The sequence below is a fragment of the Podarcis gaigeae genome (genome assembly GCF_964106915.1).
Source record: "Podarcis gaigeae genome assembly, chromosome: 3".
Lineage (NCBI taxonomy): Eukaryota > Metazoa > Chordata > Lepidosauria > Squamata > Lacertidae > Podarcis > Podarcis gaigeae.
Window position 1 is genome coordinate 117,163,771 of NC_139680.1, and position 21,293 is coordinate 117,185,063.

A 21,293-nucleotide genomic window follows, 5' to 3' on the forward strand; every position below is an offset into this window, starting at 1 on the left:
AGTTGGGAGCCTCGCTCACTTCTCTGTTACACCCAGGAGGATTCCCAGCCAAGAATCTGGACCAGTTCCCTACCTCCCACTACAGTAACACTTTTTGACAGGCTTGGGTGTTGATAGTGGGTGTTGATAGATTCCTACACAGTCGGAAGCAGCCATATGCTCCCAAAGTATTTATTATACAAGGATCAGAATGAGAACATATTTCTTTTTGAAATCTAAACACAACACTCCCGACGCTGATGCTTTATTGCGTTATAGGGCTCTGTGCCAGGGGTTGCCCAGGCGATGCCTCCGATAGCTCTGGGGCTCCAGCTCCTATCCCAGTGGGAATTGTCATAGGACAACTTCTAGAGGGCTCTCCTTGGCTCCCCATCCTCTGTGCTGGGGAGAAAGGTCTCCGATAAGGTCTCTGGCAATAGGGCTGAGAAGCATACCTTGCAGAAGGAGCAGGGCAGTTTCCTCAGCCCAAAGGCCACATTCCCTGGTGGACAACTTTCTGCGGGCCTCATGTCTGAGATGGGCAGAACCAGATGGAGATATAGGCAGAGCAATAGGGAGGAGGGTTCTTACCTTTCTACAGAAGGCTATGTTCCAGCCTGGACCATAAAGAAGGCTGATCGCCAAAGAATTGATGCTTTTTGAATTCTGGTGCTGGAGGAGACTCTTGAGAGTCCCATGGACTGCATGAAGATCCAACCTCTCCATTCTTAAGGAAATCAGCCCTGAGTGCTCACTGGAAGGACAGATCGTGAAGCTGAGGCTCCAATACTTTGGCCACCTCATTAGAAGAGAAGACTCCCTGGAAAAGACCCTGATGTTGGGAAAGATGGAGGGCACAAGGAGAAGGGGACGACAGAGGACGAGATGGTTGGACAGTGTTCTCGAAGCTACCAGCATGAGTCAGACCAAACTGCGGGAGGCAGTGGAAGACAGGAGTGCCTGGTGTGCTCTGGTCCATGGGGTCACGAAGAGTCGGACACGACTAAACGACTAAACAACAACAACACGTTCCAGCCAATGCCTTGGAAATGGGATTTTCTTGCTTTCTGCAAGCTGCCTGTCAAGGAAAAAGGCAGGGCTATAAATATGCTGTTGTTGGCACCCATCTGTCTCTAAAGAAAATTGGGTGCACCTCTGGGCATGAAGTCAAACAGTTGGAGAATCACAGTGCCTCCTGTGGTTGCAGAAGCTGGTAACTTGTAACTGCTGCCTCCCAGGTTGTTTTTGCTGTGTTTGGAGCACCTAAGTGACCTCTCTATGTCAGCGAGTAGAATAATAATAATAATAATAATAATAATAATAATAATACTTTATTTATTTATTTATTTATTTATTTATTTATTTATTTATTTATTTATTTCCTGCCCTCCCTGGCCGAGGCCGGGCTCAGAGTGGCTAACATAAGAAAACAACAACACAATATGCATAAAAACAGACATCAATTAATTAAAATACATCTTAAAATTAATTCAGACAAGTTAAAATCTGGGAGTGGCAGTTATCAGGTTGAGAGTGGTTACCGTATTTTTCGCTCCATAAGATGCACTTTTCCCCTCCAAAAAAATAAGGGGAAATGTGTGTGTGTCTTATGAAGTGAATGCAGGGGGGGGGAGGCAGGCAGGAAAAGCCCCCAAGAGTTTTTGCGGGCTTTTCCCCAGGAGGGACGACTGAAGTAGCTAGTCAGTCCCTTCTCCCTCCTCACAGAAAACCCCGCAGGAGCCACGCGCTCCTTAAAGGGTGCACGGCTCCTGTGGGCTTCTGTGGGAGGTGGGGGTATTGCCATAGCCGCACGCAGCCCCTCCAACCGGGTGAGGCTGTGCGTGGCTATGGCTTTTTTAGCAGCTCTGTCTTGCAGGCTCTGCGGAAAGATGTCAAGTCCTGCAGGGCCGTGGTCTCTTGGGACAGAGCATTCCACCAAGTCAGGGCCAGTACTGAAAAGGCCCTGGCCCTAGTTGAGACCAATCTAACCTCCTTGAAGATCGGGACCAAAAAAATGTTGTCATATGTGGACCTTAAGGTCCTCCGCGGGGCATACCAGGAGAGGCGGTCCCATAGGTACTTGGGTCCTAGGCCACACAGGGCTTTAAAGGTCAAAACCAGCACCTTAAACCTGACCCAGTACTCCACCGGGAGCCAGTGCAGTTGGTAAAGCACTGAATGAATATACATCTCCATGCTCCAGTGCTCATGTTATGCTCACTGGCTTCCCACAGGTACCTTGTTGGCTACTGTGAGAACAGGATGCTGGAGTGGATGGTCCCCTTTGGGGCTGATCCTGCAGGTGGGATCATTCTAATGACACCAAGTCAAGCAGAACTAGGGGGAGACTTTGTTCCTGGGCCCAAAGTCCCCTTCCTTTTGATATGCAATGCCCAGGTCTTAAACACCCGGCCAGAGACTGAAGTGGATGGAAGTTTTCCAATTGGACAGGATGGATGTGAATTGACCCGCGCCCCACCCTCCCCTTCCTTTTGTCTTGTTGTTATTCTATTACACATCTCCATCTGGTAGGGGGAGACTCTTGAGAGTCCCATGGACTGCAAGAAGATGGAGAAGCGGATGACAGAGGATGAGATGGTTGGACAGTGTTCTCGAAGCTACCAACATGAGTTTAACCAAACTGTGGGAGGCAGTGGAAGACAGGAGTGCCTGGCGTGTGGGGTCATGAAGAGTCGGACACGACTAAACAACTAAACAACAAGAACAATCTGATAGGGAGAGTGGGGGTTTCGGAAGGCTTAGAAATTATTTGGGGCATTAGGGACTCATTTCCAAAGGTGGAAGGGAGCGCTCTCAAGTCATATGGAAGATTCAAAATACAGTGGTACCTCGGGTTAAGTACGGGTTAAGTATGTCCGTTCTTAACCTGAAACTGTTCTTAACCTGAAGCACCACTTTAGCTAATGGGGCCTCCCGCTGCTGCTGTGCCGCCGGAGCATGATTTCTGTTCTCATCCTGAAGCAAAGTTCTTAACCCGAGGTACTATTTCTGGGTTAGCGGAGTCTGTAACCTGAAGCATCTGTAACCTGAAGTGTATGTAACCCGAGGTACCACTGTAAGCCCCTTTGTTCCATTCAAAAGCTGGGGTGGGCCAAATTTGTCTTTTGCTCTCTTGTGGTCCCATGAGAGAGGGGCATGTGAGAGAGTGAGAGAGAGAGCGAATCCCACCCAAAACCCGGCTTCCACCTGACACCGACCATTCTTGTCATACAATTCAGGTAAGGAAACACATAGGAGTTAAATCACAGGGAAAGGAGGCCTTTGAAGTGACTTATCTGTGAGATTACAAACTGTTCGTTGTATTAAGAAGGAAGAAAAGGGGGGGGGGCGGAATCCACTCATTCTTCGGAAACGGGTTTAGCCGAATTATTAGTAATAAGCGCATTAAGACATTTTCAATTTTATTTTATTTATTTTATTGGTTGTTGTTTTTTGCATTGTCTTTGACATTTCAGGTTACTAAAGGATTATATCCATAGGCTGTGGTAATCCTTGTCTATTTAGAAAATACATGGGCAACTCCCCAACCAGCAAACATCTGCCCCCTTCTCCAGCACATCTGTTAAGCTGGCAGATTTTGTGCATACTGTTCTTTGATGCCGAAGGGTTTAGTTTCCTAGAAATTGTCAAAACATGGGGGTGGGGGGGGGGAGGAAATCCCTTCCCTCTGTCCCTCCCTCCCTCTCTTCCACCAGGCTGTCGAGTTGGCAATTTTGTAGCTTAACGTTTATTTTATTTTATTTAGCCTAAGAGGGTTTAAAATATATAAAAAGCCCATCAGCTGATTTCGGCACTGCAGCCTCCTTCTATACTGGCAAAATCGATGAATGCATTTAAAATGCTTTTGTGAGTGTCGCTTAACAAACAAACCAGATTCTTAAAAAAGCTGAAGACACCCAAATTAGCACTGAACAGACATTAAATGGGTTGGTGTTGCCGTAGCACAAAAAACAGCCAGCCCCTATTCTTAACGACTAATTACCAGCAGTTTTTAATTATGGGGCATGCGTTGGAGGCAGGAGAAAGTTTACGAACTTGTCATCCGCTCTAAACACACATATGTGTCTCCCTCCCTCCCTCCCTCTCTCCCTCCCTCCCTCCTCACTTTCTCCCCAATGGTGCCAAGAGTGGAGCTGGGAAGGCCTGCGATTCTCATTAATTAGATGGCAGCCACCTAAAAACACATGCTTTCGTCTATCAGAGGAATGACCCCCCCCCCCAGGCTGCCAAATGGTGCTCCTCAGGGACTGAGCAGTCTGAACTAATGCTGGGAGATCGGGTAGTGGAGCAAGATGAGCGGGGAGAGGCGACTTTTACAGATGGTGATCTATTTTGTCCTTGATGATGATGATGGAGACAATTAATTTATTTCTTCTATACCTTTCCCCATGACTGGAACTCAAGGCAGCTTACAGATAAATGCAAGAACATCTAAAAACAAGATGGGGGGGAGAGAGAGACACACACACATTTTTTTTTGCAAAATTAAATATTGATCGAATTTAAACTATATATATATATATACCATACAAACAATGACAATGAAAACTAGACGGGTCACTGATCTGATATGGCAGGCCTTTCTTAGGTTCTTATGAAATCACTGAAGGTCTTGGTCAAGGTTCATCAAACTTTTTCAGCAGGGGGCCAGACTATATTTTGGAAAAAAATTAATGAACGAATTCCTATGCCTCACAAATAACCCAGAGATGCATTTTAAATAAAAGCACACATTCTACTCATGCAAAAACAAGCTGATTCCCGTACTGTCCGGGGGCTGGGTTGAGAAGGCATTTGGGCCGCATCCAGCCCCTGGGTCTTAGTTTGGTAGACCAAATATTTTTTTCCAGCCTATAGTAGCAATTGCAGTGCCCTGTGCTACATGCTGTATCATTTTCAATTGCATTTTATTGCTTCCTTTAATTTTTGCATTGTATTACAATTTGCATTCCACATAACTTGTCTTAGTTTTCTGAGAGTTTCTATTGTTGCCTTAATAGTTTTAACTGTGTTTGGGGGTGGGGTGGGGGTGTCTATGGATAACCCCACGTAGAGAGTGACTCTGATAGAGCCACCATCCACATGGCAAGTTGCTCAAAGGTATTTCAGTGTGGGTGGTATTTTTCTTAATTTGGTGAATAAATCTCACCTGAACTGATCCCAATGGAAAGCTGGTCCATTATCCCATTTTGGATGTTCCTTACTCGTGAAGATTTTATCAGCCAGAAACAACAAAAGCCCACTTATTCAATTTATTTATAATAAATGATCATGTTCCACATCTACTGGACCTCTGAAAAAAGAATAAGACCCAAACAATGTCAGATTCTGTATTATTGAAAGTGAGTAGCTGATGAGCCTTCATCATCGCTTCCTAGAACTGCCAGGAGGTCAAAGGTCTTTCTCAATCTCCTTTTGCAACGACTTTTAATCTCTCTGAACAAATTCAAACTGCTCCTTCCCTGTTCCTCTGCTCAGATTCCAAATGTGATTCTGCTCCTGACCACTGACTGCAGCACGTTCAGTTAAAAGGGTCTCAGGCAGATGGGTGCTGAGACACCCCCTTTTTTTGAGGCATTGGAGAACTTTTCAGCTGTGACTTGCGACCAAACGGTCTGCCCATTTCAGCTCCGTCACTTTCTCTGTTTTCTAATCTTAGCCATTTTGCCAGCCAAATGGCTATTGGAATAAAGAAGATATTTCCACCATGGGTCTCCTGAGGGAAGGAGTTCCACAAGTGCAGACAAAAAAGATTGTCCCACATCCCATCTGTAATATCCAAGGCAACACGATGACCAAGTACAATGATATGATGTCAATATAAACTCTTTATATAATCTGTACAGAACATTGAATAGTATGAAATATATGAAATGCACTCTTTGCAAAACCAAATAAACAGAAATCTTATAAATCTCTGAAAGTCACAAAATATGCACTCTTGATGGATTCCCTTGAAAACATGGAACCAAATGAAAGTCTTATAAGTCTCTGAAAGTCTTTGTAGACTATGCAAGTCTCTGAAAGAAGCAATGGATCAGATTCTTATCTGGTGAAAACAAGCCGTAAAGCTTTGTTTTATGACGCCCAATGCTGCCGAAGTACAGTGTACCTCAGGTTAAGTACTTAATTCATTCCAGAGGTCAGTTCTTAACCTGAAACTGTTCTTAACCTGAAGCACCACTTTAGCTAATGGGGCCTCCTGTTGCCGCCGCGCCACTGGAGCACAATTTCTGTTCGCATCCTGAAGCAAAGTTCTTAACCCAAGGTACTATTTTTGGGTTAGCGGGGTCTGTAACCTGAAGCATATGTAACCTGAAGTGTATGTAACCCGAGGTACCACTGTAGTCCACAAACAGACGTAGTGAACAGTGATTCTGGATATACCTACTGCTTCGTGGAATTCTTCTTCAGCACAGCAGAAGGATACAAAAATACTTCATAAACTGCAAGTGAATTAATGAAACAATGACCTGCATATGCATGGTAACTTACAATAACTCAAATTATGATAAACTGTACGCATGAACTATCATGTCAATTCAATATGAAATAAAACCAAAAGTACATACCCCATCTATATAGTGAATGGAATTGTATAACAACAATTGCTATGGAGTAGTGGTCATCCCATCTGAACAGAGCTTGGATGCTGGAGGCGGGGGTCAGGATCAGGATGAGGCAAGAATCCCTCCAGTTGGTCTTCAAGAGAAGAGGGACCTCTTGAGCTAACATGGTCCTAAGCTGGTTGCCCCACTCTTCCAGATGTTCACAGCTCTCACCAGCCTAGCCAACGATCAGGGATGATGGAAGTTGGGGGAGGTCTGCAACATCTGGGGAACCACAGCTATCCTGTTCCTGATTCAAGAAACTTCTCCACCTGCTTCTCGTGAGCCTGAAACCCTTGCCTGATTTCTTCTCAAGTACCTTGTGTGGATAATGTCAGGGAGGCAACAAGGAGAGCAGGTCATTTGCAGATCAGAGAAAGATAGTGAAACACTAGCTAACTTAGTTTCTCTATTCAGGAAATAGAACAAAGAACACACAGAAACCTCTAAGGGTTACTGCTGTCTAGATCATGGGTAGGCAAACTAAGGCCTGGGGGCCGGATCCAGCCCAATCGCCTTCTAAATCTGGCCCACAGACGGTCCAGGAATCAGCCTGTTTTTACATGAGTAGAATGTGTGCTTTTATTTAAAATGCAACTCTGGGTTATTTGTGGGGCATAGGAATTTGTACATTTCCCCCCGCAAAAATATAGTGTGCCCCCCCCAAGGTCTGAGGGACAGTGGACCGGCCCCTTGCTGAAAAGGTTTGCTGACCCCTGGTCTAGATTAAGCAGTTGCCTGGACTGGCTTGTAACTCCCCCTCCCTTCCCTATCCCTCGGCGTCAGGCCCTCCTCTGTCTACGGTGAACCCCAAGGGACCCTTTCTGTTTCTGCCTGGTTCTCTGCTCTGAACATGTAATAGATTCCTCGTTCTGGGAGTTGGCCCGTTTCCTCCCTCGAGGATCCAAATACTCGACCTCTGTGCTTTCGCTGGGGGGCTGTTGGTCAAGAAGCATCCACCCCTCCCCCTCATCCAGATAAGCACAAATCAGAAGTCAGCATGAGTTTAAGGTGTGAAATCTGGAATATTTAGTCTAGGAATTAGCAGTCAGGAACCTCAGAGCAGGAGCAGAATGCAGCCTCCAACCTTCTCTGTCTGACCTTCAGAACTTTTCCTAGGCCACACCCCTCCCTGTCCAGACCACACCCCTCATTAGCCCTGCTGCACACCCTTCTGCTTGGCTGGAATATGTCCTTGCCCTCTGATCACGCCCTTCACTTGTCTAGATGGAGGTTCAAGAAGGGTGATTGTAGGAACTAGACTACTTTACATTTGTTGTTGTTGTTGTTTAGTCGTTTCCAACTCTTCGTGACCCCATGGACCAGAGCACACCAGGCACTCCTGTCTTCCACTGCCTCCCGCAGTTTGGTCAAACTCATGCTGGTAGCTTCAAGAACACTGTCCTACCATCTCGTCCTCTGTCGTCCCCTTCTCCTTGTGCCCTCCATCTTTCCCAACATCAAGGCCTTTTCCAGGGAGTCTTCTCTTCTCATGAGGTGGCCAAAGTCTTGGAGCCTCAGCTTCAGGATCTGTCCTTCCAGTGAGCACCCAGGGCTGATTTCCTTCAGAATGGATTGGTTTGATCTTCTTGCAGTCCATGGGACTCTTAAGAGTCTCCTCCAGCACCAGAATTCAAAAGCATCCATTCTTCGGCGATCAGCCTTCTTTATGGTCCAGCTCTCACTTCCATACATCACGAGTGGGAAAACCATAGCTTTAACTAGACGGACCTTTGTCGGCAAGGTGATGTTGCTCCACTCAATTTTACCTCTGGCCCCGCCCACCACTAGCATGCCCCGCCCACCACGAAAGGAATGCAGCCCTCTAGCTGAAAAAGGCTTCCCCTTTCCTGGGGTGGCGTAAACAGGACTGAGACTTATACCTGCTCAAGATTCCTGGCACATTGTTATATGCCTTAGCTAACCCACTGCCATCGCTCGCTTGGCGTCTGGCCAGTTCAGGTGTGACCAGGGAACAATAGCTCCACTCCCTAGCAAACTGTTGAAACACAATAACTATTTCATAGTAGAACTAGCACCATCCTCTCCTTGCTCTGGCAGGCCCCGTGTGAGCAGTCATGGACAGCAGCTTCCATTGCTTATTCACCCTTGAAGGGATGTCCCAAAGGATCTTCCCCCTATGCTTGTGAGAAGTTGAGCTAGGAGCTCTCAGGCTTCCCAGATCAATGGTGTGAAGCCTTCTCAGAGCTGAACGTGTGGTTGCCTTCTTGCCACAAAGCAGAATCCCCAGTGATTTGTGCAAAACAGCTGCATGGGAGCCCTAGGCTGCACTCATAATTTGGGGTCATATGCATGTGCAGGGGGAAGAAAACCACTAGTGTTCAGAAACTCCTGTTCTGTTGGTGAATTTGAGCCTACAAAGGGATCCAGTTGTTTGGAAGTTTTATCCTTCCATGATGCTCAGAGTTCTATTCAATAATAATAATAATAATAATAATAATAATTTATTATTTATACCCCACCCATCTGACAGGGTCTCCCCAGCCACTCTGGGCGGCTTCCAACCAAATATCAAAAACAATACAGTGTCAGACATTAAAAACTTCCCTAAACAGGTATTTTACTATTAAAAGTAAAATAGTTGTTTATTGTCTTGACATCTGCTGGGAGGGCATTCCACAGGGCAGGCGCCACTACCGAGAAAGCCCTCTGCCTGGTTCCCTGTAATCTCACTTCTTGCAGCAAGGGAACCGCCAGAAGGGTGTTGGAGCTGGAACTCAGCATCTGGGCAGAACGATGGGAGTGGAGACGCTCCTTCAGGTATACAGGACTGAGGCCGTTTAGGGCTTTAAAGGTCAGCACCAACATTTTGAATTGTGCTCAGAAATGTACTGGAGCCAATGTAGGTCTTTCAAGACCGGTGTTATGTGGTCTCGGCGGTCGCTCCCAGTCACCAGTCTAGCTGCCGCATTCTGGATTAGTTGTAGTTTCCAGGTCACCTTCAAAGGTAGCCCCACATAGAGCACATTGCAGTAGTCCAAGCGGGAGATAACCAGTTGTGATAGATAGCCCTGATATCAGCCATTAAAAAGAAAAATCCTCCTCCAGTATGTTAATAAACTACAGTTGTATTTATTTCAGGGATGGGGAACCTGTGGCCATCTGGATGCTTTGGACTCCCATGAACCCCAGCAAATGTATCAAATGGTGGGGGTTGATGGGAGCCTTAGTCCAAGAACCACATCTGGAGGGCCAGAGGTTCTCTGCCTATTATTTATTTCATTGTGAACATCGTCACAGGAAATACTGAAGTGCCTGAGTGATTGACTCACTACTAGTTTTCTGATGAGGGTTTCAGAAGTTGTTATGGCACATTCCCCATGAGCTAGAAACCTGGTATTTGGTATGCATGTCGCCAAAAACGCCCTTAACCGTGGCACAATGCCTTCAAACAAGGGATTTCAAATATGTTTAAGACCCTTTCACAGCACCTGGGGATATGAAATTTGATACACACCTGGCCCAAGACACTGATGCCTCCGTTCTGATGTGACCTGCATATATTTCTCCCTTAAAATTAAAATACCTCCATGCTAAATATGGTAGCAAAATAATGCTCATAACTGAATATCTGCATATTTAATTGTCAAATTTGATGTCTGTTTGTTAAACCTTTTAGCTTTTTATGTTATTTCTTCTACAGCCTTTATGTTTTATGGCTACTTTGATTTTTTTTTTATGACAAAGCAGCGTATAAATATTTTTATAAATAAAATAAAATAAAACTGGAGACTTTTCTCTCTCCTAACACTCAAACTCGCGGACATCCGATGAATGTTGGAAGGCATAAAACTGTAAACGTGTTCCCAGTTTCTTTGGTAACATTTTTTTTTAAAGCATCAGACCCACTGTGTGAAGCTTTCCCTGGACAATTTTCTTTTTCCCAGGCTCAGCTCATTTTTGAGTGCTGTTCTGCTCATGGAGCTCTTTGCTTGTCAGTTGAATTTAGCAGTCTCATCCAACTTTCAGTACATCTGAGATGCTTGCTACCTGCGGTGGCTGGTGCCCATTGGGACTGGTGGAGTGGAAAGCAGAGAGGCCAGTGGTAGGTAAAGCCAATGACATGCAGAGCCAACAGATTTCAGGTTTCTCTCCATCCTCCTCCCTGCTGAGTTTTGCAAGGTGCTACATTGAGGCAAAGGGACGCGGGTGGTGCTGTGGGTTAAACCACAGAGCCTAGGGCTTGCCGATCAGAAGGTCAGCGGTTTGAATCCCCGCGATGGGGTGAGCTCCCATTGCTCGGTCCCAGCTCCTGCCAACCTAGCAGTTCGAAAGCACGTCAAAGTGCAAGTAGATAAATAGGTACCACTCCAGCGGGAAGGTAAACGGCGTTTCCGTGAGCTGCTCTGGTTCGCCAGAAGCGGCTTAGTCATGCTGGCCACATGACCCGGAAGCTGTACGCCAGCTCCCTCGGCCAATAAAGTGAGATGAGCACCGCAACCCCAGAGTCGGCCACGACTGGACCTAATGGTCAGGGGTCCCTTTACCTTACATTGAGGCAATGGAGGAAGAAACTGCCCCACCTTGACTAGATGGAAACAACAAGGCAGGCGGATGAGGGCTGGCTATGTGCAAATTGAGGTTGGTGGGGCAGTGCCGCATTTGCCTCAATGGACCAGCTTCCTACAGGTGCAGAAGCGCAATCTTGCTTCTCTTTCGCATTGTACATGAAACAACAAAGCCTCCTGCAACGTTGACGTGAAGTACACTTTACCACTACAGCAATAAATGCAATGAGATTGAAATAATGCGATCAGATTCCTTTCCTTTATTGTGATATTATCCCGGAATGATCTTTGGCAAGCTGGCAAAACGTTTCTGTTTGACTTGAGCAACCAGGAGTGGAAGCATTATCCTATTCAATGGAAAGATTGGCCACTTCTAAGAATTTCTGTTGTTGTTGTTTAATCGTTTAGTTGTGTCCAACTCTTCGTGACCCCATGGACCTGAGCATGCCAGGCACTCCTGTCTTCCATTGCCTCCCGCAGTTTGGTCAAACTCATGCTGGTAGCTTCCAGAACACTGTCCAACCATCTCGTCCTCTGTCGTCCCCTTCTCCTTGTGCCCTCCATCTTTCCCAGGGTCTTTCCCAGGGAGTCTTCTTTTCTCATGAGGTGGCCAAAGTATTGGAGCCTCAGCTTCAGGATCTGTCCTTCCAGTGAGCACTCAGGGGTGATTTCCTTAAGAATGGAGAGGTTTGTTCTTGCAGTCCATGGGACTCTCAAGAGTCTCCTCCAGCACCAGAATTCAAAAGCATCCATTCTTGGGCGATCAGCCTTCTTTATGGTCCAGCTCTCACTTCCATACATCACTACTGGGAAAACCATAGCTTTAACTATATGGATCTTTTTTGGCAAGGTGATGTCTCTGCTTTTTAAGATGATGTTTAGCCACATTTATATCCTGCCCTTGAGGAGCCCAGAACTTATCCCTGTGGTTGGGGAAGGGCAAAAGCCCAGTGGCAGAACACGTTCTTGGCATGTAGAAGTTTCAAACCCCAACATCTGTAGGGAAGTGGAGGAAAGAGGAGATATCACCAGTGAGGTTAGAACAAGGCCAGGCTCCCTCAGGGCTGATGCATCAGGAGCTATTTTTCTGTTTTTCTTACGTTTATTTTGTGGTAGCCATGAGCTACATGTATACCAAATTTCAGCTTTGTACTTCATGTAGAGGTGCATTGATAATTTCAAGGGGAAAATACGTAAGAGCCGCAATACATTCATTTCACCAAGGAGTTACCCTACGTGCAGCAATCAGCACTATTGATTCAGCACCACGGACAACATACGGGATCACCAATTCAGGACCACGGACAGCGGCCACATGGGTTTGTATGTATGGTGGGAGAGAATTGTGAAGAACCAATTGGGAGTGCGGGTCTTTTTCCTCTGATGCTGTTTTTATTAATTTTTTGTTTGCTAATTTAACAAAGAAAGAAGGGGAAAGGTACATAAATAAAAGACAAAAAAAATAGTTCATATATAATACTAATAATAGCTTTATTTAAGCAAGCAAACAAACAAACTCTTCCCGGGCTTTTGCATCACTCAGAGCAAAAATATCACGCACACACATGTACAACCCAGACATAAAACAGCATAATATCAGAAATACGTTGGGCAGATTAAAAAAAAGCAAACATTTTAGAATGTGGGTCTACCACATAAAAATCATGGCAAGTATCCACTGATAATTTCTCTCCCTACATCTTTGCCTAATCCCCTTTCTAAACCATTTAAGCTACTGGCCATCACCAAACATCTTGTTGCAGAAAATGTTGTAGATTAATATAGTATTATTCTATATGTCCTGAATCTCCTGCGAATCAATCCCATTGGGTGAACCCAAGTTCCGGGGGGGGGGGGTCAATGAAAGAGGGGAAAAAGAGGGAAGAGGGAGTGAGATCTGCTTTCTGCCCACCGTCGCACGTTTTATAAATCTCTTATCTGTTGTTCGTTTTATTGTTGCCATTGCTATTAATTTATTTATTTATATCCTGCCCCTTTCCCCAGACCAGTACTCAAGGTGGCTCAAACAAATTGAAAGAACGTGGATGAATTACAAAAAGCCAAAAACATATATAAGAGCATCATTACAGAGTAATTAAACACTAATAGAATTAAGACAAGACAAAAAAGGCAGGTAATAAAAACAGCACAGCCCTATTAAAAGCCATTTCCTAACCGCCCCCCCTCAAAAAAAACCCCATTCAGTTCCCAAAGGCCTGTTGGAATAAAAGTGTCACCAGCTGCCTGTGGAAAGACAGCAAGGAAGGAGCCAGGCCAGCTTCTCTAGGGAGGGAGTTCCAAAGGCTAGGAGCTGCCACCAAGAAGGCCCTCTCCCATGTTTCTACCAAATGTGCCTGAGAGGGTGGCGGACTGAGAGTAGGGCCTCCCCTGAAGATCTCAGAGTCAAGACAGTTCTGTATGGGAGATGCAATCTTTCAGATAGCCTTTTATATGGTTTTATAGGTCAAATCCCACCTCTCCTCTGCACAAGATGATGTTTGTGGTTCTCCTCACCCCCATTTTTATCCTCACAACAACCCTGTGAGGTGGGTTAATTATTATTATTATTATTATTATTATTATTATTATTATTATTATTATTTTGTTTGTTTGTTTTTATACCCCGCCCATCTGGCTGGGTTTCCCCAGCCACTCTGGGCAGCTTCCAACAAAGTATTAAAATACAGTAATCTGTTAAACATTAAAAGCTTCCCTACAGAGGGCTGTCATCAGATGTCTTCTAAAAGTCTGGTAGTTGCTCTTTGACATCTGGTGGGAGGGTGTTCCACAGGGCAGGTGCCACTACTGAGAAGGCCTCTGCCTGGTTCCCTATAACCTGTCTTCTCGAAGTGAGGGAACCGCCAGAAGTCCCATAGCGCTAGACCTCAGTGTCCAGGCAAAATGATGCAGGGGGAGATGCTCCTTCAGGTATACTGGACCAAGGCCGTTTAGGGCTTTAAAGGTCAGCATCAACACCTTGAATTGTGCTCGGAAACATACTGGGAGCCAATGTAGGTTTTCAAGACTGGTGTTATGTGCTCTCGGTGGCCACTCCCAGTCACCAGTCTAGATGCTGCATTCTGGATTAGTTGTAGTTTCCGGGTCACCTTCAAATGTAGCCCCACATAGGGCGCATTGCAGTAGTCCAAGCAGGAGATAACCAGAGCATGCACCACTCTGGCGAGACAGTCTGTGGGCAGGTAGGGTCTTAGCCTGCATACCAGGTGGAGCTGGTAGATAGCCGCCCTGGACACTGAATTAACCTGCGCCTCCATGGACAGCTGTGAATCCAAAATGACTCCCAGGCTGCGCACCTGGTCCTTCAGGTGCACAGTTCCCCCATTCAGGACCAGGGAGTCCTCCACACCTGCCCGCCCCCTGTCCCCCAAAAACAGTACTTCTGTCTTGTCAGGATCTCAATCTGTTAGCCACCATCCATCCTCCAACCGCTTCCAGACACTCACACAGGACCTTCACTGCCTTCACTGGTTCTGATTTGAAAGAGTGTTAGAGCTGGGTATCATCCACATATTGATGAACACCCAACCCAAACTGAGGAACTGTGGCTGACCCCAAAGTCACCTGGTGAGCTTCATGGTTGTGTGGGGGATTTGAACCCTGGTCTCCCAGGTACGAGTTGGACAGTCTAACCAGTGCACCAAACTGGTTCATATGCCCTTGCCTTCCCTAACTTGGGAGGGGAGATTGTTCTTGGTGACAAGCCTGTTTCTGCTAGCTAAAAACCACTCCAGCTGAAGATTTTCCAGATACAGACACCTCTGACCTTGCTGCACACGGCGCACTCATCAGAAAGAGCCTGCCCAGCCAATACCCAAATTATTTGCCTTGGTTCTGACTTCCATCCTCCAGGACGACAGCTGGAGCTATGGGAAGTTGAGTATTTCAAGAGCAGTCGGAACTTCACACAACTTTTGAACTCCCCACGAACCATTTGTAAAAGGCCACTGTTCTTTTCAGTTTGGATACTACAGCTCTCAAGCACAGCCTCTGTGTTTGGCATTGTTCCCTCACTAGCCTTGACTTCAAATGCCTTTTGCGCCCCCCCCCTCCATTCAGTAGCATTGAATCTGAGTCAGAGCTTAAATGTGGAAAGACATCTAGTGAGAGATTTTGCTGGGAGAGGAGAAACTGAACTGCTGGATTGGTGGGCAGCCGAAGACATGCCCTCTGGTTTTTTTCCACCCACAATGAGGCAGGAGGGTAGGTTGCTTATTTTATTTTTATTAATTCATACACATGTTATATACACCACCTGGCCATCGAACTCACTGGATGACCTTGGGCCAGTCGCTGCCCCCTAGCCATAATAATAATAATAATAATAATAATAATAATAATAATAATAATAAATTTATTTAGACCCCGCCCATCTGGCTGGGTTTCACCAGCCACTCTAGGCGGCTTCCAACAAAGACCAAAAATACACTAAAATGTCACACATTAGAAACTTCCCTGAACAGGGGTGCCTTCAGTTGTCTTCTGAATGTCAGGTAGTTGTTTATCTCTTTGACATCTGGTGGGAGGGCGTTCCACGGGGCGGGTGCCACTACCGAGAAGGCCCTCTGCCTGGTTCCCTTTAGCTTTGCTTCTCACAGGGAGGGAACCGCCAGAAGGCCCTTGGCGCTGGACCTCAGCATCTGGGCAGAACGATGTGGGTGGAGACGCTCCTTCAGGTATACTAGGCCGAGGCCCTACCTCACAGGGCTGTTGTGGAGATTAAATGAGAAGGGGGAGAACCACAGACACCACCTGGAGCTCCTTGGAGGAAAAGGTGTGGCATAAATGCAATACGTAATAGGGGTTAATCATAAAAGAATACCAGTGTGGTGCACTATGAGGAATACATGCAGTACAAAGGGGAAAAATACTAAATATGTTCACCCAGATTCAACAAGCAGAAGCTAGCACAAAGGTGCCTGCTAGTGCAGGGGGCTACCCACCTCCCTGTGCAACCCCCCCAATCCCCCAAATTCACCCTGGATGTTCAAGAGAACCCCCAGACAGTAAGTGGAGGGAGAGAGGAGGGATAATTGGTCCATCTGGCGGACAGAAATGCTTATGTTGAAAGAACAACCAGAAGAGTGTGATGCTGAATTCCTTCCTTAGGGTTGTATCCTGTGTTGGTCACACTCAGAGTAGACCCATTGAAATGAAAGTGTACGACTTAGAATCATAGAATTGTAGAGTTGGAAGGGACCCTGCTGGATCATCTAGTCCAGGCACGGGCAAACTTGGCCCTCCAGCTGTTTTGGGATTACAAGGCCCACCATACCTAGCTAACAGGACCAGTGGTCAGGGATGATAGGAACTGTAGTCCCAAAACAGCTGGAGGGCCAAGTTTGACCGTGCCTGATCTAGTCCAACCCCCTGCAATGCAGGAATGTGCAGCTGTCCACATCGAACTTTCAACCTTGGCATTATCAGCGCCACGCTCCAACCAACTGAGCTATCCAGGCTGACTTAGGTCTATTAATTTCGACATGGAGCTGAATAGCAATGCATATTACTTTGCTTATTTCCTTATGTGCAATGGGGCCCCCTCTTTGAATGGCACTGTGTATTATTTCACTTATTTCTAAATGTAAGCCTTCTTGGCTGCTCTTGGAGGTAGTGGTTAAGAGCAGTAGTCTCGTAATCTGGGGAACCGGGTTCGATTCCCTGCTCCTCCACATGCAGTTGCTGGGTGACCTTGGGCCAGTCACACTTCTTTGAAGTCTCTCAGCCCCACTCACCTCACAGAGTGTTTGTTGTGGGGGAGGAAGGGAAAGGAGAATGTTAGCCGCTTTGAGACTCCTTCGGGTAGTGATAAAGCGGGATATCAAATCCAAACTCTTCTTCTTCTTCTTCACCCTGCTGAGAGGGCCCCTAGGCTCCTCCCCCAAAGTTCTGTGCCTAGCTGTCAACTTCTCCCTTTTTAAAAAGGGAAATTCCCTTATTCCGGATAGGATTCCTCACAAGAAAAGGGAAAAGTTAACAGCTATGGTTCTGCGCTGAGGACAGGGATAGACAGCAGCCAGCAAACTAGCGGGCAGCGCAGACCAGGCACTAAGGCAAGCAAAACTTCAGCACCACGGACAGCGATCAAGGGAAATAAATGCCCGTCAAAGGCTAGCAAGCCGCTCAAGGAATTCAGAAGCCTTTTGAGCTAAGAGATACTGTGAAGAGATTGAATCCAGCTCTCTGATCTTGAACTGGTCTGAGTCTCATGCTCTATGGACTGAGCAATATAAGAACATAGCAAGAGCATTAACGGATCAGGCCCAAACCCTGTCTGATCTATCGGAATAGATGGAGAGCAAAAAATGAGAGCTGTAGAAACTTATAAGGTTCTATATAGGGGTTTTTTGGGTGTGTGTGTAAGAATGTGGGGCTTCCAATTCAACAACGAGTGGGTTAGTCTGGTTGCTGTCATGAGAGGTGCAGTTAGCGGTGGGAGCAGAAAACCAATTTTGTTTTAGAGGAGTGGAATAATTTAAGAAGACGTGAATGCCTTTAAGTGGGTGTGCTTGGAACAGGAAGAACCAGAGACACTTATTCACTACTCCAAACCACTGCGATGTAAGCTAAAGTTACGTCTACAAAAAGGTGGGCTGCTCTGGGTCAGAGTAAGACCTTTGGAGGCACTGAACACTGAGAAGATTACAGTGCCCACCGCAGATGTAAATAAAAATAAATAAGGAATCAAAAGGGGGGAAGGGGGGAAGAGTGTGGAATGTAAAGAAAACTAACAAAGTTATGATTTTCCCCAAAATGATTAAGTTTTTTTTTGTTTTTAATAACAGGAACCTGGAAAACAGGTATCTGCTTTATACGCAGTCAGAACTTTGGGTCCATCTAGCCCAATAATGTCTACACTGACTGGTAGCAGCTCTCCAGGGTTTTCTCTCCTAGCCCTACCTGAAGATACCATTGGAGATTAAATTTGGGACCTTCTGCATGCAAAACAGATGATATAATTTAGCACTGGGGATGTTCCAGAGCTGGGAGGAGGAGGAAACAGAGGAGAAAGTGATCTAGCGCATTCTTTGCATCTGTGCTTTTGCAAAAGGTACCCAGATGAATAAAGTCAGCACAGGCTGCTGGACTAGGTGGGCCTTGGACCGGATCCGGCCCCATGGGGCTCTTGTGATGTTCTTAGGAAAGCTGACATGGAGGAACAGAACGGAAAGGAACCGTGCTATGATAGAGACCGGCTTTTCTGAAATAACTCAAGGGGGAGGATGACGTGGGGAAAATCCGGTGTTCCTGCTTGCAGGGCATCTTTGGGGCTGTTGGCATAGCCGGGGGGTGCAGGAAGAAGACCCCCCCTTAAGCGCTTCGGAGTGGGGTCACATACTCATTCCAAAGGAGGAAACCTGGGGCGGGGGTGTCTCCTTGGAGAAGGCGCCACTAGAGCAGGCCTTACGCTCGGCAGGTAGAGAGGCAGGCAGCCGGCGCAGGCTGCGCGCATCCCGGAGGGCGCCCCTCGCCCCCTTGCGGAGGGCGCCCGGAAGCACACATCTCCACCCCCTGCCCTCCACCCGCACCGCGGGAGGCCTCTCCGGGCCAGGGGCGTCGCAGGGACCGCCTCTCCCGGGATGGACGAGGCGAGGGGCGCAGAGGCGCGCGTGGCAGGGGCTGCAAAGAGGCCTGGCCGGGCGGGCCTGGGCGCACGCGGCCGGGGGGCTTCTTCTCGGCCGTGGCGGACGTGCCAGCCGGTGTGTCCGGTGGTCGCCTTCCTCCTCCTCCTCCTCGGCTGAGCGCCTGGCGGCTCTTCCCCGGCGCTGGCACTAGGGGTCCCCTAGCCAGCCTGCCTTGCCTGCCTGCCAGCCCCTTCCTGTGCGGCGGTGGCGGCGGTGGCGGCGGCTGCTGCTTGCGGGTCTGAGCAGAGGAGGAGGCGGCGAGCGCGAGCAGGCGGGCGGTGGGGAGGGGAGATGGGGGGCCCGGCCGGTCTGTAGCGCCTCCCTCCTCCTCCCCCGGAAGCGGAGGGGAAAGCAGGAGGAGGAGGGCGGCGGAGGCGGAGGCGGAGGAGGCGGCCGTGGGTGGCGGCGGTGGCGGCGGCGGGGAGGGCATCCCGAGCCCTGTGGCCGGAGGGGGCCCGGGAGGCGGGAGGGAGGGGCGGCAGGAAGGAAGCGGCGGGGAGGAGGAGGAGGAGGCGGAGGAGGAGGCCGGGGGAGGAGGAGGAGGAGGAGGGAGGGGAGGCAGGCGGCCGGGCAGGCGGCGGCGGCGGCGGAGGGAGCCGGGCTGCCGGCCCGGGCAGCAGCGGGGGAGCCCGGTGGCGGCGGCGGCGGTGGAGGAGGCGGCGGCGGCGGCGGCGGGGGGGCCCGGCGGCGGAGGTGATGGCGGCCAAGTCGGACGGCAGCGGCTTCTCGCAGCTGCACAACCTCGACGACCACCACTATCACCACCACCACCATCATCACCACCTGGCCGGGGGGGCCGCCGCCGCCGCTGCCGCCGCCGCCGCCGCGGGCCAGGGGGGCTGCGGTGGTGGCGGAGGCGGCGGAGGCGGCGGCGGGAGCTCGGACGACGAGGCCGGCGGGAGCAGCTCCATGCACATTTGCCACTGCTGCAACACGTCGTCGTGCTACTGGGGCTGCCGGAGCGCCTGCCTGCGCAGCCTGCTGGGCCGGGGGGCCGGAGGAAGCGGGTCGGGGGCCGGAGCCACCGACCCGCTGGCGCCGGGGGCCGGAGGTGGCGGCGGAGGAAGCGGCGGCGGAGGCGGCGACGGGCCGTCGGCGGCGGGGCTGGCGGTGGAGCGGCCGTGGCTGGACTGCCTGTGGATCGTGCTCGCTCTGCTGGTGCTGGTGGGCGACGTGGGCACCGACCTCTGGCTCGCCCTCGACCACTACGGCCGCCGCGACTACCTGTGGTGCGGCCTGACGCTGGCCTTCGTGCTGCTGCCCTCCGTGCTGGTGCAGATCCTCAGCTTCCGATGGTTCGTGCAGGACTACACCGGAGGAGGCCTGGGCGCCGTGCAGGGCCTCACCAGCCGAGGGCCTCCCATGATGGGATCCGTCGGGGCCGGCCGCCGCGCCGGGCATCGCCACTACCACGGCGCCGGCGGCACGCCCGGAGCTCAGCGCCTCTGCAGGCTCTCCGTCTGGATTTGGCAGTCCGTCATTCACCTGCTGCAGATGGGACAAGTCTGGAGGTAAGCGGGCTGGCGGGGCGGGTGGGGGGCTCTCTGCAGGTGGGGGGGTTAGGCGTCTGTCATATACCCCTCTCCCAAATATATGTAGGTACATGGAGGCAGGTTGGACAAGGCCAGTCTTCAAACGGCAGGTGGAGGAAGGATGACCTCAAAGGGTTATTGGATGCACTCAGGTAAAGGTGTTCTATTCCCTCCCCCCATGAAGGCTTTTGAAGAAGGGAGCAAGATTCCCCGTTCCAAGTAGAGACAGGAGAGTGACCCTCACCACTTCTCAGAAGGGCATGAGGGACAGTGGTGGGGGAGGCAAGAGGAAGCCCCCCCCGACTTTGCACATCTTTTGCCCCAGGAAAGGGTGACCCCCCTTCCTTTCTGCACCTGGAGGGCAGGTGACAGGTGGAGCAAGGTGATTTCCCTGCAGAAGCGTTTCGATGAGGTTATTCCTAGAGAGAAGGAAGACCCAGGCCGGGTGGGGGGAGAGAGAGGTGTAACCCCCCCTCCTCCTGTCCCTACATGCATCTACTGGAGTCATGGGAGAGACTGGGGACGAATGCCCCCCCTTCCTGAAACACAGGTAGGGAAAGGGGATTGCATCTTCTGATTCAAGAGCTTCTGGAGCAATGGGAAGCCAGCCTCCAGAATTTGGGCCAGAGATAGGGTGAGCTAGTCTGTGCATTCACTATGGTAAAGGATACAGACTTAACCCTCCTTAGGAATATTTCCTGTATGCACTATGAGGAAATAAACAGATAACAGGTTAGAGTGAACATGTACCTGGAGCCCTCTCCCCTCCCCCACCTCCCCCCCCAAAGGAAGCACACACAGCATATAATTGGGTGTAGCAGGAAAAGGGGGTGCTTTCGATGCACACCCATTCCCAAACTTAATCCCCATCACCCACCCCCAAAAAGCAGCAAGACTCACCTCCCAGACTGCGCTAGTGCAGTTGGGATATTTAAAGGAGGAAGGTAATTGCCCACTGCTATATAAGTTTCACGGATATTG

The 21,293-nt window shown here is 49.1% G+C and overlaps 1 protein-coding gene across 1 annotated transcript in view; it reads left to right on the forward strand.

The window, feature by feature from the left end:
* Positions 1-19,476: 19,476 nt before the first annotated feature.
* Positions 19,477-21,293, forward strand: part of XKR6 (XK related 6) — a gene marked incomplete at its 5' end in the record, with an annotated part of 161,663 nt that continues 159,846 nt past the window's right edge. Inside the window, one exon of the mRNA XM_083733382.1 lies at positions 19,477-20,291. Coding sequence (XP_083589508.1) covers positions 19,477-20,291 — 815 coding nt within the window. The remainder of the gene's footprint in view (positions 20,292-21,293) is intronic.